The sequence below is a fragment of the Sceloporus undulatus genome, chromosome 3 (assembly GCF_019175285.1).
Source record: "Sceloporus undulatus isolate JIND9_A2432 ecotype Alabama chromosome 3, SceUnd_v1.1, whole genome shotgun sequence".
NCBI classification, from domain to species: Eukaryota; Metazoa; Chordata; class Lepidosauria; order Squamata; family Phrynosomatidae; genus Sceloporus; species Sceloporus undulatus.
Genome location: NC_056524.1, coordinates 5,881,386 through 5,900,847, shown reverse-complemented (window position 1 = coordinate 5,900,847; position 19,462 = coordinate 5,881,386). Strand labels below are relative to the sequence as shown.

Below are 19,462 nucleotides of genomic sequence, written 5' to 3'. Positions count from 1 at the left end.
TAACTAGTTTTTGTGGGTTTTTCGGACTATGTGGCCATGTTCTAGAAGAATTTATACCTGATGTTTCACCTGCATCTGTGGCTGGCATCTTCAGAGAAGATGAAGAAGATGCCAGCCACAGATGCAGGCGGAACGTCAGGAATAAACTCTTCTAAAACATGGACACATTGCCAGAAAAACCCACAAGAAAGGATGGATGCTGGCCATGAAAGCCTTTAACCTCATATTCAGGATAATGACAATCATAATAATGACACATCACAAGAATTTCACAACATCCATATTTAAATAAGTTCAGCTAAAGAATCGCTGCACCAGGGAGAGGAGGAGAGAAGACAATGGGGTTTGTTTCACCACCGGCTTGCCACGATGCCTGAGACTCCTAGCTGGCCCTGCCAGGTGGCACCACATCAGGTCTCTAGTTTTCTCCTCATAAACAGGCCTGTTCCCCACCCCCCCTCACCCTCCCATGCAAGAAAAGGGGCACAAAAAAGGGGATGTATTTACAAAAGAAAAAAGTGTTCTGAAGAAACCCAGTCCAGCTTCAGTTTCTGGAGAGGCACCAGGCCATCCTCACAAAGTCCATTGCATTAAGAGTTTGGTGGAAGGGAGTCCAGTCCCAGACAGCGCATGGAAGAGCCGTTTGCACCAAGGGGTGGGGGGATTTCGGGGTAGGTTTATGGAGACCACTAGTCCCTGTCCACCCAGCACCCTCAGTCAATGCGGAGCTTCACTTCTCGATGATCCATGGGCGTAACAACCTCATTGGCATAGCCGTTCTCAGAGCAAAGCGAAAGCTCATCCGCCATTTCTCCTCCGCTGTTGATTTCTGAAGAGGAAAAAAAAAGGGGGGGAGGATGTTGTTAAAGCATAGGAAATCAAACAAAATAAATCATACTCCCTCCACCACAGTTAATCATAAGTTAGAATTTATCTGTAAGAATTTATGTTAATATCTGCTACAATTAATCTGTGTCAGCTGGATAATATGCACAAACATCGGCTCTTTTGTACATTCACTTTGGAGAATGTGCAGAAATATATTTTCATGTATACATATTTGTATATCATTAATCTGATTTCCACACAAATAATATTTTAAAGGTATTTTACAACTCTTTTAGGTATTTTGATATAGAATAAGGTTTTTCAAAACTTTGCACCACATATTGTTTTAATTGTACATTGGTTTAAGCTTATGCCATAACCCAGCTTGAGACCCTTACTGAGAAAAAGATAATTGATTAATTATTAAATTATCATGCCCAAATACCCATCCATGGGGATTTACTTATTACTCAACTAGTAGCCAGATAATATTGGGAAGTATAGGCAGAGCATGATAACATTAATGGATTTTCTCCTTGGAGACTAAACACACTGAACAAGCAATGTGCAAAATCCCATTGTTCACGATGCCTAGTAGACATGCACGCAACAGCTGATGTTTATCCACATTCCATCACCATATCACATTGATTCCACTGTATGCAAACTTGAAGATTAAAATCCAGATTACAAGAGCATTTAATGTAGTTTAGTACATCCAGACAGGTTGCAATGCAAGAGATAAAGCAGGGGGGAAATATTAACAGTTGAAGAGACCTGTGGCTTTGTGTTTTCTAAAAAGAAATTGGGAGGGAAGGAGAGGATGCTGAAGTGCTTTCATTCCCACACAAGTTTGTGTTGAAAACCTACATTTGCACGAAGTAGTCAAAAAGAGGTGTGTGTGTATTAACCAACCAGAAAAATATACAGTGAATTGTATTAGACACAATAACGCCATTTATAACGGTTGGTTCTTTGAGATCTTTGGCTGAGAATTTCCCAGCCCTGCTATCTGAAAACCTTTGTCCAGTGACACTCAGGGCTAAAGCTAAGATTTTTGTGTGCAAACTATGGGGTCCACCACAGTGTAATGGTTATTCTCAAACACCAGGTGGCGACAAAGCACAGGAAAGAGTCCCACAAGGCTCTCTTGAAAGGTGACCAAATGTCCTAAACACAAAGGAGGATGAGGCACTGCAAAATGTAGGGCAATCAAGAAAAATGTAGGATATGATCAAATAAAAACTAAAAACACTAACATAAATGTAAATTCATGCTTCTTAGTAATGCCCAAAATAGAGGACATTTTGAATTTTTTCCGGGACAGAAAGTTGAAATGTCCTGGAAAAGGAGGCTGTCTGGTCACCTTGGGTGGCTTGTGTTCTTATGGGACTTAAAAACAGAATTTTGGATTCTGGCCAGCTTTAAATAGAGGACGATAATCATCCAGAACCCATCGGACAAAAGGCCTACAATGGCAGTGAATTAAAAAGTGGAACATCCTAGCATAGGCAGCGCAGAGAAGAGGTGACAAGGAGTATGGAGTTAGTGGAGACATTCTTGAGCAGTTAAGCAAGCCAAAATCCACCAAGAGCCTGAAATGTGCAGGGCTTCCTGGGACCCTCCACCGCTATGTGTGAAAGCTTCAACAAACCGGCATTCTTACCTTGCAGGCTTAAGAAAACAAAATGGCCATGGCCTTGGTGCCACCTAATGGCTAGAACCTGCAAGACACAGTTTCAAAACACTCATGCTTCTGATGTGGGAGGTGCAGCAGGGAAGAAACCATGATGGACCAGCATTTCTTTCCTTAAGAAACACAAAACCATCCTATATTTCTATTTGTTTCCTTTTACAATTAACGCCACAACTAAATTATTGTAAAGCTGCTGTGGTTTTCTTGGGGAGCAGGGACGTAACTAGGATTTTAGGAAGACGGGGGGTCCAGACTAAGTGCCACCATTATAATAGGGCTTGGGTGCAGCGGCACAGCAGCACACACCGTTCATTTTTCTAATGGAAGGGGGGGTCCGGACCCCAAGACCCCCCCCCCTGGCTAAGTCCCTGTGGGGAGGAGGAATTACTTTGCATAATCATAGCAGTTTAAGAGCTGGAAGGGACCACAAGGGTCATCTAATCCAACCCCTTGTTATGAAGGAGTATGCAGCTAAAGCACTCCTGAAAGACACCCATCTAACCTCAATATATCCTTAGTCATATGTCTATTCAACATTTCTTTAAACCAGGCTTCATCCTAAAGTTGGGCAGCTCTGTTTTGGCATTGTTTTCCTTTGCTTCATCTTTTAGAATAGATCCTTTGTAACATGCTCCTAAGTTTTACCCTCGACTTATCCACAGGTCATTACAAAATCCATAATTTTGGCCCCAAGACTTGTCCCGAACTTATATGTGAGGTTGACTTATAGTCGAGTATATATATCTCAGCCTTTCCTGACAAGTAAGTGTTAGTCTTTCTGATAGCAAGGGACGGGGATTGGCTTGTTTACATGAAAGGTGTCTGTAGGTGGCCAGTTGAACACCTGGTCTGGAAAGATAACCAAAACATCTGCTAGGGATGTTTGCTAATTTGATGGGAAGTTACTTTATCCATGATTTGACTGTGCAACTTTCAGGATACTGTGTTAGAGTCCATGAGTGATGGATGGACTCATTCTGTCCAGCAACTTGGTTGTCAGAATGTAAGACAAATATTCATTTCTTTTAATGAAGCAAGATCTTTTAATGAATGCATTTCTTTTAATGAAGCAAGGCCTCCTGATTGGACTAAGTTGGATTTAGATGGATCCAACAAGGAGATCGAGCAGCAGAATTCACTGCTTTCCTCTTCCTTGATTTAAACTTTATCTTCTCAAGGGTGGGATAGGTCTGGCTGAGAAGGAGTGGCTGGCAGCCCCATCAGATGCATGACAAAAAGTTATGACATTATAGGTTTATTAGTCTTTATGGCATTGCTAGGCTCTTCTGTTGCTTGTGACACAGATGCTATCCATTTTAACACATGCGGACACAGACAAGAAAAGAAACAGATGCACCAAAAGAGCAGAACAAGAAAAGCCAGATAAGAAACAAAATATGGTACAACCCTTGTATCCATGGATGACACATTCCTGGACTTACCATGGAAATCCAAAACCATGGATAATAGCAAAACCTATTGACTTCTGGTGGAGGCATACCATACAATCCTGACGGAGGACCTAGAAAATGCCTAGAAATAGTACCTCTCTAGGAATCTTAGGTCCGCCAACAAAACTGTATGGTCAGTTTTCAGTAGAGGCATTGAGTCACATTGAAGGATCTAGAAATTGCCTAGAGAGAACTTTTTTGGATGCAGGTAAGCGAAACTGCTTGTATCGGTTCCACAGATATGGAGGTCATATTGTACATAAAGACAATGGCATGGTGGGTTTGAAATCCAGTTACACTCCCCCCAGGAATCCAGGAGGTCAGAGACATTGAGACATCTTACCTGAAAAGATGAGTTTCTCTTTCATGATGTTGACGTCTCGGCTGGACCTTCGGACAGCGGCACTGAGCATGATCTGCTCAGGATTGTATGTGCGGATGCTTCCCATGCGCCACCTGCAACGGAGGAGGAGAATGTAAAAGACTGGCCCCTCCAATGTGCCCAACCCTCTTTCCACATGGTCAGAGTTTTGATGGGAAGTGGCGGTGAGGGAAGATTCTGGCGCTTCTTCCTGTGTTTATTCTGCATTTTCCACAGTGGGCAGCCCAGTCATGGAATATCCTCCTCTTTACAGGCCAAACTGGTGCCAACACTGCTGTCATTCTGGTGCCAAGTGAAAAACATGACTGCTTACTGCAGCCTGTGAGGGCCTAACTGGCTGTTCGCAAATCCGCACCCACGCATGGTTTTAGGACATTTTAAATTCATTTCCACGGGTGGGAATCTTGCAGCCCTCCAGATGTGGCTAAATTGCAGCTCCCAGGAGGCTGACCTAGAACAGCCAATGGTAAGGAGTGGTGGGAGTTGCAGTACAACAACTGCAGGGCCACATGATCCACACCTTGGCATACATATTAAAGCCTTTAATAGGGAATCTGCACACCCTCAAAGCTTCAAAAGGTATAGTACATGACTCTGGAGACTGGGGTCCAAATCCTGGTTCGACCATATAAACCCACTTGTTGACCTTGGGCAAGTCATATGCTCTGAGCCTCAGAGGATGGCAATGGCAAATTCCCCTCTGAAGAAACTTGCCAAGAAGGACCAGAAGGGTGCAAAACATGCTTTAGGGAATCAGGAAAAACCCAAGGTAAACAAGGGTCTTGTTCCAATGGGGAGACTGACTTAATTTACACTCCATTAAACAAAGCAAGATGAGGAAAAGTATATTCAGCATTCTACCTACAGTTTTGGAAAATGACATTTTTGGACTGTTCTGGGAGTAATAGTCCACAAATGCAATTTCCCTATGTTTTGATTCTACCCTAAAATGACTTGGAAAGAAGATGGCAAACTAACACCATCAGCTTATCCAATCAGTTCAAAAGAGGAGGTGGGTTTAGGGAAGAGGCAGACTTTGATTTGCTATCATATCTGCTTCTCTAAAGAGTCCAAACAAGGTAAGAAGCTCATGCTTCATTCATCACATCACAAACCCTTTAATCTGCTAATTTAACATCTGAAACCAATTAATAAGAGAGCCAGCGTGGTGTGATGGTTTGAGTATTGGACCATGACCCTTAGGGTTGCCGTAAGTCGGAAATGACTTGAAGGCACACAATAACAAAACTGATTAATAAGGGTGCCTAAATGACCACAAAGAGGTGGTTTTGTTCTTTTCCAGAAGAAAACATTTATACAAATGGCAAAAAGTACCCCAAAAGAGGCAGCCCACATTTTATCTCCCATTCCAAGAATGAATATTTCTTTCTTTGATTAAAACCCCCCCTCTAAACTTCATGTGATTTATTGATGCAACGTTTCTTTAAACCAGGCTGCATCCCGAAGTTTGGTCACTGGAGGACAAGTTCATCCCTGAAGTTCAAAACCCAAGGTCCCTCCTCCTCTTCCACAAGAAATCAAACACAAACATTAAAACCACACACAAACTAAGGTACAAGGCCCTAATATGAAAAGACACCAATTACACATAAACACCTTAAAGGTACTGGGCATTCCATAATGCACATTCCTAGTTCTTTCCAACTGCAGCACTCCCACTAGAGATCATGTGCATAATATAACCTTGCTTTATACATGATAATGGAAAACATGTTTATTAATATCAGCTCTGTTACTTAATCCTCATCAGTTCCCCAAAAGAGTAGCTGGAGTCTTTGGCAGATAGTGGTTTCCATAATATTGGCACAATGAATGCACTTTGGGTTTTAGTCTAATGCAAAGCACTTCTAAGCACCTCAGATAACTCATTTCAAATTTGGACTAAAACCCATAATGGAATTTGCCCCCTCTCACTGCTGTGAAAGTGTCCAGCTTCCACTAGGAAGAGTCTGCTGCACAGACAATGGTCTAGGCCAGTTTCTTCCAGACTTTGGTCCTCCAGATGTTTTGGATGGTTTGGATGATCTGGACTTCAGCTCCCAGAATTCCTGACAGTTGGCCAAGTTGGTTGGGGCTTCTGGGAGCTGAGATCCAAAACACTTGGAGAACCAATGTTTGCGAACCATGGGTCTAAGCTGAGGTGCTGGGCACCCATCCCTTCGCAAATGATAATATTATGTTAAAGAGACTCGAGGGAGGAAATGTATGCATTAACCCATCACCATCTGGTGGAGGAAATAGCCACAGAAAAGCCAAAAAAGATTTTCTCTTCATGTAATAACAGTAGGAAAGATAGAGGGTGATGATGGTACATTGGCTGATAAAGCACAGATGTGTGCAGAAGCAGCTTAGATGAGGTGAAAGAAGGTAGATGGCATCAGCTGGAGACTCTACCTATCCTCCCAGCCTTCTAAATGGTGGAATAGTGGAAAGCAAATTTCCAAGCCAAAAAAGTGCTTCACACTCCAGTTTGTGCTTCCTTCATGGGAAACCATTCCATGTTGAGAATAAGGAAGGAAAAGGAAGCAAACCCCAGAAATCTCTCTCTCTCTCCTGGACACACACACACACTTTATTTTGCCATGCGTACAACAAAGCTGGAGTCAATTATGGATTCCCCAGTGTGTGTGTGTCACCAAGTGGAATCTCACATGGCGACTGGCACATCAGTTTCCCACTTTCTGGGTGATGTAGAAGCACTTTTTCCATGGTGAATAAAAACCTGTTAAATGTACTGTGAAGCATCTTGAAGCATTTGGTTTTCATCCTGCATTTCAAATTCACACCCTCTAAGCTTGTCTCAAAGCAAGACTTCTTTCTAAACATTTAACAAAATTCTGGGTGCATGTGTATAAAATTTGTCCATCCAACATGGTACTGTATAACCTGATCAGTAGGTATGGAGGGACATTTCCTATCATTTATCCCATGAGAGCCTTTTAAATGGAGATAGTGGGAATTGAACCTGGAACCTTCCACAAGCAAAGCAGGGATCTGGCTACTGAATGGAAAGATTTATGAACTTAACTGGGCTGTGATTCTATCAACGGGGGAAAGGGTTCAATGCACCCTCACCAGGTATGGACATGAAATTCAAACATTTCGCCTACAAAGGGTTGTAAAGAATGTTCACAAATTTTCTCATCCATACCAAGAAAAGGGTGTCTTGACATATAAAGACACTCCTTCGGGGGGGAAAAAGTCATATGCTGTTGATATTTAAATTTACATTTTTTCCTTCATGTTTTCTCTATTTTTGAACATTTTGTGCATTAATTTTGTGTGAGGAAAAAAACACCTGAATACTATTGCAGAAAAAAGAATGCTCTCACACACAAAAACGCTTTTTATGCACTATTTTTTGTGTAAATGAAATCTTTGCCAAAAAAAAGTCACAAAACAGAAAAAGTAATCAAAAATGCACAAGAACTCATAACTCAACAAGGAGCAAATGTTTGATTGTTGGGCTTTCTCCCCTTTTTTGCAAGTAATAATAAAATAAGCAAAGACTTTCATTGTTATGCTCGCCTGTTTTGGTTGTAAAACACAATTCTCCTCTGAAGCTGCTATTTGCATTGGGAGGAAATCCTAGAGCTTGAGAAGTTAAACTTTAAAAAAAACAATTACAGTTCCCAGAGTCCTGAGACCAATGGGGCTAACTGTCATTCTGGCTAAAGGATATTGGGTTTTGTAATAAAAAATGCTAAGTTTTTCAAGTTCCAAGATGCTAATTCTATCCAAAGCGAATAGCAGTTTTGACATTTTTCTCAGGACCAAAGCAGTGAAGCTTATGTTGACACCCATAACTGCTGTGCTCCCATTAATGATCAAGTCCTCCATGGTATGCATTCCGCACTAAAAAATAAAATCCTGCACATTTCACCCGTAGTTTGGCCTTCAATATGCACTAGGGTAGTTTAGGAATCTCTGGCTACTGCCACACTGCAGAATCAATGCAGTTTGGCATTGCTTGGGCTGTCATGGTTCCATCCTATAGTTGTAGTTTGTTGTGGCACTAAGTCTCTCATACAGAGAAGGCTAAATATATCACTACAAATCCCGGAAATCCATACCATTGAGCCATGGCAGTTAAAGTGGTGACAAAGTGGACCATTTCTGCAGTAGATGCAGCCTCTGTTATGCAGATAACTACTCACAACCACATTTTGCACACTACACTGCCTTTTTGCGTAGACTGTCAGTAGATTTCCCCCCTTAAAACGGCTTCCAGAAAAATGTCCCGCTTTAACCCAAATTTGCAGCAATGCTTAAAATGAAAAGAAAAAGTAAAAAAAGTAAAGACAAAAGGTGAGATGAGGAAGGAGGCATCAGAAATTACCTGATCATGTGATAGCTGTAAAGATGCCAAAATGCAGCAGCAGAGAGAAAAGAGAGAGAAAGAGAGAGAGAAAGAGAAAGGAAGAGGAACATGCAACAAACGTCAGAGCAGTAAGAAAAAATAGTCAAGGCATTGAGGAAAAGAGAGATCCCTCCTTTGCAGTCATCTTTTGGTCCATCCTTCCCCAAGGAGCAAGGCTTCCAAATAATTCAAACAAAATTGTAGCTATTAATGTAGAAAGACAGGGGAACCTAACCAGGGGAAAAGATGGAGGGGGGACTATATCTTCCTCATTTCTTGGCTACGGTGGTAATGCCTTATAATCCCTTATAATCTTCTCTGAATGATTATGGCCTCCATTTTTGCATGTAGGGGACCAAGGCCTGGTATGTCCTGCAATGGATCCAGTTCCTTCAAACCTACCTACCTTTTGACAGTAGTGGCTCTCATATCAGTGGGGCAGTGAATCCATTCTATATTTTGCTACAAAGGTTGAAGGAGCTATCCAAGGTGTTGGAGGGTTTTGGGGGGCAGTGGATAGGTTTTAACATCTTTGATACCTCAAGAGTAGGGTAAAACCTAGAGTGGATTCACTGCTCCACTGACATGGAGGACACCTGCTACCATTGCCCTACCCCAACTTCTAACATCCCCAACATTATTCGCCTAAACTTTCCTTTTAAATTAACACAAAGAAGTTACTTGAATTTGCTAGGCAATAGAGCAAACAGGTTTCAAATTCTTCTTCATATTTAACTTGACTCTAACCTGTCATTTAAAAACAATTAATGCCTCCTCTGGGTTTTTGTTTAAAGCTATCTGCTTGAAGTATTTAATAATTTTACATATTATTTCTCTCCCTTTCCTTATCGCCTTCCATCTTCCTTGATATTCTTTTCTATTGGTTTAACTTAACCCAGATTTTTTAAACATTCATTTGGGGTTAAGGATTAGAAACAGGAGACTTCTAGGTTATATCAGATCCACCCGGCGTCTCTTGGATAGTTGAGAGGTGCAGAAGCTGCAATCTTTTGGCAACAAAAATTTCCAATAGATTTTTTGGGAAGATTTTTTAGTTGGGATTTTTGACCTATCATTCTTTATAACCTTTTCCAGAAAATCTCCCATTTGGAAAACCCAGCAGTCGGCTAAAATTTTGATTGTGATGACTTTAGTTCTTTCTAATCTTTTACCAATTCTGCCAGACTTGGAGCCCTGTATTCCACCATGGCAAGTTCTCCAAAGCTAACTGGAGGCTCTATTGTAACGTCTCAGGCCTTCAACAGTGATGGGGAACCAGCACTGGCCTTTAAAACTTAGGCACTGCTCTGGCTAATCCTGTATTGTGTGTGCGAAGGGATCCAGTAGCACCTTTGAGACTCCCTGAAAGAAAGAAGCTGGTAGCACAAACTTTCATAGACTTGAGTCTACTTGCTAAGATGCTTGAAGTGGAGGATCCAGGGATAGATCTATACAAGCAGTCTCTGTGTGTAACAGGAATGCAAAACTTATGGTTGTGGACATTTCTTTGCCTTGGGGGACAAGGCAGGAGGAAGGACGTTGCCTAAAGCTAAGGTGAACAGATAACCATATGAGTGGAGGAAGGAGTGTTGGCATGTAGTTTGGGAACCAGAAAGGAGATGTGATCAGCTGGCTGAGAGAGACCTCATGAGGCTGAGGGGTTAGCTAGGGTTGTAATGTGTGTAGTGTGCCAGGAAACCATTGTCTCACACTGTCACACATTACAACACTAGCTAACCGCCAGCCTCATGAGGGCTCTCTTGGCTGCTTATATAGATCTGCCCCTGGACCCTCCACTTCATTCATATGTGAAGCATGTGATGGAGTGTTGTTATATTGTTTTAATGCATTTTAAGCACTTTAAACTTGATTTTAGCATTGAATTTGTTTTAATTATTGTAGTAATTTAATTCTATTTTAATATACTACTTTTGTATGCTTTTAAACTGTATGGTTTTTTTAATGTTGTAAGACACCCTGAGTCCCATGATGATGATGATGGTGATGACGACGACGCATATTAGGAAGCAGACTCAAGTCTATGAAAGCTCATGCTACCAGCTTCTTACTTTCAGTTAGTCTCAAAGGTGCTACAAGATCCCTTTGCATACTGTTTTTGCAGGCTAACATAGCTATGTCTTTGAATTCTACCTGTATTATATGTTATCTATTACCACCCCTAATTTTTTCCTTAGCCTTCACCAGCACTTTGGTTTAATTCTTCATCATACTTTACACTCTCCAATCCCAACCCAGAATGGACCGTTCTCCAAACCAAGCCCATGTGGCTCAGGGAGGCACGCAGCTATATTCCCATTGCTCTGTACTGCCTCAGAGAGCATATGGGATAAGAGGTGTGTGTGTGTGTGTGTTGCAGGGTGTCTGTGACTTGGAAACCATCTTGGATCAAACAGTTCCCTGCATGTAAAAAGCTGACAGATAAGGGAGAAAGAATCAGTCTGAGAACCCTTTTTGACACATGAGAAAATTCCAAAATGAGGATATCTTAGGCAAGAGATTCTGGCCTCCTCCTGTTCCAACAATTTTAGAGCAAACCTCCTATAAGTTTGAGACTCAATCAGGGCTGTTAATTATGTTATAGGCAATGGAATGGCTGTTGGACACAAACACCCCTTGGGGTTTTCTCCCATGCTTCTCTTCCGTTGTGGCAAATGACAATAGGGAGGAACTAAATTATGTACAAAGAGCAACAGGAATTGAGAGACAGTGTGGAGTAGTGGTTATAGTGCTGGACTGAGATTTGGGAGATCAAGTTCAAACTTGCTATTGCGACATGAAACTGGCTGAATGACTTTGATATACACTCCCTCTCCCTCTCACCTTGCCCTATCTCACAAGGTTATTGTAAGGGTTAAAGTAAGGAGGAGAATAGCCACATATGCCCTTTAAACTCACTGGAGAATAAGGAAGACTATAAATGTAACTAATAAGATGACTATGAAACAAAATATAAATGTGTCAATAAATAAACTATTGTGGTTCTTCCTGACCCACCTATGTAATCTGTATATGCGTGTGGTACCCGGGTGGTGAAAGATGGTGCCATGGGGGTAGCAACAAATTGCTCCTGTAACATAAATAGCAGCCCTGATTTTAAAAGCTTTGGGAGAACATTCTGTATCTCTCAGAAGCATCTCCAGAGTCAGGAAATGGCAACAGACAACAGCATTACAAAAACATTGGCCAACAGTACTTACTTCTGGAATATAAACACTCCTGCGATTATGATAAATGAAATGAGATCAGACGTTATCCAAATGAGATAGTATTCATCCGGAGTCTGGGAAACAAAAAAGAAGACAAGAAGAATCCCATATATTGTTGGATTAATACAAAAATTAAAGGCAAGAAGGGAGCAAGGATAGTCTAGATTTTAAGATTTAACATAAAACACTCAACCCTATTTCTTCCTGCCTCCAATAGAAATGAATTCTGGAATTGGAAACAGCAAGTATCATTGCCATTGCAGTAACTGAAATCTGTATTTGGGCACTAGATAAGAGAGATTGTGAGTAAAACTCATCCAGTATTCATTATATGAAGCTACATTTTGTAAAGGGCCTTTGGTGGGCTAGTGGTCTTCTAAGAAAGACTGTTCTGCTATTTTCTTTTCACTCAGGAAACCTTGATAAGTTTCCAGATATCACAAAGATTTCACAGAACAATAAAAATATCCAATGAATTGCTCAATTACATTTGGACACATTTGTCATGTTATCAAAATCCCAATGGAGATATTTCTCCAGATTCTAAAGGACAGATAAGATGATTTATATTTCAGTAATTCATCAGACCATTAGAAGGAAAAGACTTTTTAAAATTCCCTTTTGCAACATGTACATCAGGAATAAAGCAGGATCAAATGTTAAGTGAATCTTTAATTCCCAGCCAGATCAATTAAAATTGTGCCTTCAGCCCATGCTCAAGTCAGAGCTCTCCTTGATCAGTTTACAAAATTCATACTGAAAGTACACTGTGATTATTACTTTATTACATCAAATAGAAAGTATAAAAACATTATGCTAGCTTTCAAAGCTCATTGGTTTCTTCATCAGGTAAAGAGGGTAGAAAAATCATGTGGGGGAAACAAAATGATGTTGCTGAAGTCATAAGCTTACAGGTTTTCATCTTGTGGTTTTGGATTTTACAGTGAGGGTGTTCATGCAGGAAAAATATCAGTCTTCACCTCTCCGCACAAAGAGAGAGAAACTGGGAGGAACAAACTCTATCTTTGCCTGATGAAGAAGCCAGAGAAAGCTAATGCAAGTTTGTTTGTGCCTTCTCACTGGCCTAATAAAAATATCACTAATGTGTATTCTGAACAATGGTTTTCTTTAATAGTCAGCGTGGCTACTCCTACATATTTCAGTTTACAGAACAAACTGAAACAAAAAGTTGCATCTCTTTTTTTTAAAGAGAGGTTTAAAAGATTTTAAAACTAGGCTGGATAGCCATCTGTGGTGAGTGCTTTGGTGGAGTCTTCCTGCATGGCAGAAGCCAGTTGGACAGGATGGCTCTTGGGACTTTTTACAACTCTTAAATTCTATGAATCCAATTCTCTGATTCGTACCTTGGATCAAACATTGGTCAGACAATAATGCTAGGAAAGGTAGAAGGCAGTAGAAAGAGAGGAAGGCCACATGCCAGATGGATGGACTCAATTAGGGAAGTCACAGGCCTGAATCTACAAGAGCCTAGCAGAGCAGTAGAGGATAGCGGGGCTTGGAGATGTCTCATATGCAACGTTGCCGTGAGTTGTGGTTGACTCCATCTAACAACGATTCTATGAAATAGGCACAGGCATGGATGAAGTGCACGCCAGTGTGATGTAATGATTTGAGCACTGAACTATGGCTCTGGAGTCACAGGGTTCAATTCCCACCTCAGCCATGAAACCCACAGTGTAACTTTTGGCAACTCATATGCTCTCGGCATCAGGGAAAGGCAATGGCAAGCCTCCTCTGAAGAAATTTTGCCAAGAAAACCCCAGGATAGAACCTAGGCTCGCCACAAGTTGGAAACTTGAAAGCACACAGCAACGGATGAAGTGAACATGCTTTATCAACCACTAGATGCCGCTTTGACCCACTAAATGGGTAATTCTGGGAGGAAAAGATGCAGCTGCTAACAATAACAGCCTCTGGCTATTGAGGTAGCTGTGCATTCCCACAATGGCAAAGGGGAATGCACAGGCTCCAAATGGACCACTGCAAACTGAGAGGTAATGTTGTGGATCAAAAGCATAGCTCTGCTGGTTCTTGCCTGCCCTTTTGGAAAGGCTAGGTGAAGCCTTCCACGTTTAAGACTAGCCTCATAGTATGCAAAGATGCTCCTCCCTGACCTGCTACACTTGACACTTGCAGGGAGATTACTATTTTTAATTTGAAGGATCCAGAGCTTGGAAAATTAATTTTTTTTAGGCCAGAATTCCCAGAATCCTCTGCTCACCATCCTGGCTGAGGAATTCAGGGAGGTGTAGTCCAAAAAACCATGTTAATTTTGTCAAGCTTTGCAAGGAGTATTTAAACAATCAGTGTTCCCACTGTTGCATTTGGAAGCAGTACAATAATTCCAAGAATGCCCACATTTGCCATAAAGGCTAGGTCTCAAGCAAGAAGGAGCCTCTCCAATGAAACCCACCTGGAAGGGTCATTGTAAAGACTGAGGAAATATCCAAAACTCCATAAAACTCTAACCATTTGTGTTTGGAAGACAGCAAGAGACAAAGCGAGGCCAAGCCCACTTACCATCAACCAGCTGGGGAAAGACATCTTGCTAAGGGTGTGCACATTGTCAGAGGTGACAGACTGGACCCCGCTGCACCAAAGGACTGAGTAAAGCCAGGGTTCGTTCACAACGTAGAGGTTCACACTCAAATTTGCCCCTGCGTATTCTCTGTTGAAAAGATGGGACAGAGAGGGAGGTGAGCAGGAGAGGAGAGGTCTTCAGAAAAGCCTAGAGACCAAAATCACACACTGTCATATCGCCTTGGACAAAAACTGATTTAGGATGCTGACCACACTTAGCTCTGGTTAGTGTTTGGATGGGATGCAGTGCATATTCTACATTTCAACCTTCTTTGTTTCCAGGACATGTCCTACATTTCAACTTTTTGCATGACATGCATTACATCTGAACCTTCTGTCCAAGAGAAATTTCAAAATGTTCTCCATTTTCAGCATGACTAAGAAGCATGAGTTTATATTTATATTAGTGTTTTTAGCTTTTGTTTTGTAATGTCCTACATTTTTCCTAAATTTTGGGCTAAATTTTGTAGTGTCTTGTTGGTCTTTGCAGTTAGGACATCTGGTCACCCTGATGGGAAATCATCATCGAAGCTCTACACAGCTCGGGTTCAGGTTATCTGAAGGACCATATTCTCCCTTACAAACCAGCTCATGCTCTCAGATCTGCTGGACAGGCTGTCCCACCTTTTCTTTTCCCCACCTTCCTCCCAGGGACATTTGGTGGGAATACAGGAGAGCACTGCCTCAAGGCTCTGGAATTCCCTTTCCACAAAAGTTAGACATGCACCTTTCCTACTTTCTTTTCTGCAGACAAGCAAAGATTTTTCTATTCCAACAAGTATTTGATCAGTAATAACATAAGGCCCATCTTACACAATGCATTCGATACTGCTAATTTCTGTGCTGGGATGTGTATGTTTTTATTATATGTTTTAACTTGGTTTTAATTTTTTCCTGATTGTTTAATGGTTTTTTAACCTTGGTATTTTGTGCATGTTAGCAATGTTTTTTTTTAATTATTGCAAGCCACTTTGGCCAGCAACTACTTAGAATCAGAGAATCACAAAGTTGGAAGAGACCCCAAGGGCCATGCAGTCCAACCTCCTCCTGCCTGTCAAAGCACTTCTGACAGATGGCCACCCCGCCTCTGTTTAAGGAGGAGGATTCCTCTACAAGACTCAAAGGGAGTTTGTTCCATGGTCCAACAGCTTTTATGATCAGGAAATTCTTCCTAGCCTTTAAGTGGAATCTCTTTTCTTCTATTATGAATCCATTGCTCAGTGTCCTAGTCTCTGGAGCAGCAGAAACCAAGCTTGCTCCATCTTCAATAGGACATCCCTTCAAAAATTTAAACATGACTACCATGCCACCTCTGAACCTTCTCATCTCCAGGCTAAACAGATCCAGCTTCCTACATCTTTCCCATAAGGCTTGCTTTCTAGATCTTTGATTATTTGAATCAACCTTCTATGGACACAGGCCAATTTGTCAACAGGCTTCCTGAATTGTTTTGCTTAGTCCTGTACATCAGATGAGGTCTAGTTAAAAATAATGGGATAGCAGAATGGAGACCATCACCCTCCAAGGCAGTCCATTCAATTGCTGAACATTTTGTACCACAGAAAACAAAATGTTTTCCTTAATGATGGAATCTCCTTTCATGTAATATGAAGCCACTGATTTGTGCCAGAGGGTATGCACAGCCGGGGGCAATTCTGCAATTCTCTTGCAAGCTACCTTGAGTATCATTCCATAAAAAGATGGACCAGGAATCCTCTAAGACAGCAATGTATAACCTGTGACCCTTCAGGCACATCAGTCCTAGCCGACACAGCAAATGATGAGGAATGCTGGCAGATACAGTCCGACAACATCTTCAGGGTCACACTTTCTTAACCCAATGGTCTAAGCAAAGCATTTTAAGCAAACACATAGCTCTCATCTAAATGCAAAAAACAAAAATAAAAATGCAATTGCTTCAAGTCTATATCCAAAAATTGATTCTATTTGTTCCATAAACAAAAGAAAACTTCAAAGTCTCTAAAGCAAGTTGCTTTAAATCCATAATTGAAGACGTGACAGATTGATTCAGAATTGTTAATGGGCAGATTATTTTTGAGCACAAAGTAATTTTTGAATTAAATAGGGACCTTGGACTGCATTACAGCACCATGGAAACAGCAGCAGCCATGGAGGAGATAAGAGGAGCTGGCTGAAAGACCGCTGTATGGCAACTTGTATGTAAAAGGTCTCTTTCAAACACACATACACATACAAACACGTTATCACAATGAACCCATGCACTTCAATGATGACTGTCACATCCCCACAGCCAATTTAGCATTTCAATCATGCTACAGCCCAAACCTACTACGCCTTTTAATTGGAAGTAAGCTCACCAAGTTCAACAGGACTTATTCCTAAGCAAGTGTTCCTATGACTGCAATCTAATTGATCTTTTCTATTATCTGTGTGGGGTGTTCATAGCAGAGACTAGAAGTAACACACTAACAATGATAATGTGCCTTTTTAAAAAAAAAGGCAAAGAAAAAGTAGCAATAGCCAAAAGCATTTACAGTTGACCATTTTAGCGACAACAGTGTTAATGCCTAACAAGAAAGACCTGTGTATACTCCAGAAGCATTTCATTTAAGGAGATTAGAGGGACTGGGGCCATTTTTGGTATGCTTTTTGTAAAAAACAAAAAAAATTACATTGTTGTTGCTGTTGTGTGCCTTCAAGTCATTTCCGCCTTGTGGCGCCCCTAAGGTGAAACTATCATGGGGTTTTCTTGGCAAGATGGGTTCAGAGGTTTGCCATTGCCATCCTCTGAGGTTGTGAGCGTGTGACTTGCCCAAGGGCCTAGTGGGTTTCATGGCTGAGCTGGAAATCAAACCCTGGTCCCCAGAGTCATAGTCCCAGTACTCAAACCACTACACCACGCTGGCCCTCAACATTGAGAGTAGTGCATTAATAACTCATTGCATTACTCACTTCTCACATTTGAAAAAACAACAATGATGACCAACTTAATGAGTAAGGCATCACTCTGAGGAGTGGGTGAAAGGGTTATTTAGGAAGGAAGATGAAAGAGACTAATGCATAGGTTATTGCTTATTTTTATTAACAATTCCCAGTTCTACTTCCTAGGCTACCAATCAAGTCACACACCAAATTCTCCCTGTCCTAAAACATGCAGAACGCATACATACACTACACTATGACAGTGGTGTTCCTGCAATGGTGACACACGGTGCGGGGGGGGGGGGACCTCCAGGGTAGCTGGGACTTCCGGCCCTGGCCCTTAAACAGCTAGAATGAATGAATGAATGAATGAATGAAAGAATGAAAGAAAGGGGGAAGGGGAGGAGACATATTGTTCCAGTTTGTCTCAGAATTTCACTCAAGGGCAGGAATAAAATGTTTCAGCTGGTGCCAGGAACTGCCAGAAAAACAGTCTAGCACAATGGAAATGCAATGCGAGTATTTAAACAAACAAAAGCCTAAGAAATACTGCAACCTCTTGACAGGTTTACCTGGTCTGGAGGGAGGAGACGCATAAAAACTATCTATTTATTTTATATCCCGCTTTTCTCTCAGTCATTTAAAGCCATGAGAAGACAATAACACTGCAGAACGCATACTCCATTAAAGACTTTTTCACATAGTCACTTAGTCACTAAATGCTTTTTCAAATATAAAGGTCTTGAACTGCCACCAGAAAAAGAGCAGGGTCAGCCTAGTCTGTGGCAGAACGCTGCCCAGAAAAAATGTGTAATATAGATTCAGTTTGGGAATTACAATTTATGAGGAACATTAGTACAAAAAGCCATTACTAAGGATTCTGTAAGGTATGGTAGAGGAGGAGGTCAATGGGGGTGCGAGACACCATGAATTATCGCTTTGGGTGACGCCAACCCTAGTGATGCCACTGGGTGACAGGAAAGGAAACTTGAGCTGACTGGAGCTATAGACTTTACCAGTTTGAATGTTGTACAATTGCCTTTCTATGACAAAAACTATAGTTTTCTGGGCAAGTTGCACAACTTTTATAGAAAAATTGCATTGTTTCTCATAACAGTGAGGGGGGAAATAGCCAAGGCTTTTAATACAAGATCCCCATTCTCACCATGATCGCGTTAATGAAAGGAAGTGCATATATATCAGTTTAGGAGCACTCCCTACCATATATCTCTCCATTAGCTTGACCCTTCCAGTATCTCATCCTTAATCCCATCTCTCTGTCCCATGTCCTACCCAGCATGCTTTGCATTTCTGTGTGTGTGTTTAACACAATTCTGGAATTATACTAATCAGGGGTGTCACTGAAAGGGTGCAAGGAGTATGGACAGCATCAGGTGACCCTCTAAAGGAGGTGTGACACCACTGCTCCCCCTAAGCCTGCCTTTGACAGAAATGGGCTGTGGCATTCCCTTCAAATCAGTGGAGATGGTGTGACTGAGGAGGAAGGAGGAGAGGCCTCTTTTCCACCCCTTTAAATTGATTTTAATTTTTTAATTTATAAAACTTTCTTTTAAAATCATCTTTAAAAACACCACATCTTCCCAAATTTCCACTTCAAGCACATGAAACTATGTGCATGTGAATATGTTCAGTACAATTTTGTAATTTAAACATACAATTTTAATTTTGTTAGTGCTTATGTCACAACTCTTGCCATTACATTTAATGATATGTGGGAATTACGATTTATGAGTAAAATTAGTACAAAATACATTATTAAGGATTCTGTGTGGTGTATTATCAGAGGAGGTCAATGGGGTAAATGTGACACAATGAGTCACCAGACCGGGTGATGCTAACCCTAGTGACACCACTGATGTTAATTTGTACTAAAAATAACAATAAAAATGTTTTCTAATTTTTTTTAAAAAAACCTATAACCGGATGTTTTGGAAAAGCAAAAGGGAAGAGGAACAAGGGACAGAAGGAGAC

General features: G+C 41.2%; 1 protein-coding gene across 8 annotated transcripts in view; it reads right to left on the bottom strand.

The window, feature by feature from the left end:
* Nucleotides 1–267: 267 nt before the first annotated feature.
* The window catches only part of GDPD5 (glycerophosphodiester phosphodiesterase domain containing 5), a 200,461-nt gene continuing 181,266 nt past the window's right edge, over nt 268–19,462 (bottom strand). For 3 of the 8 annotated variants that reach the window (XM_042458354.1, XM_042458356.1, XM_042458355.1), the window contains exons 13-17: nt 14,507–14,654; nt 11,957–12,039; nt 8,718–8,732; nt 4,319–4,431; nt 268–829 (exon numbers count right to left, since the gene is read on the bottom strand). In XM_042458354.1, the coding sequence (XP_042314288.1) occupies nt 714–829; nt 4,319–4,431; nt 8,718–8,732; nt 11,957–12,039; nt 14,507–14,654 (475 nt within the window). In that variant the 3' untranslated portion in view covers nt 268–713. Of the gene's footprint in view, nt 830–2,494; nt 2,638–4,318; nt 4,432–8,717; nt 8,733–11,956; nt 12,040–14,506; nt 14,655–19,462 lie in introns of all 8 variants that reach the window. The other 5 variants (XM_042458358.1, XR_006102957.1, XM_042458359.1 and 2 more) reach the window with 5 other exon arrangements.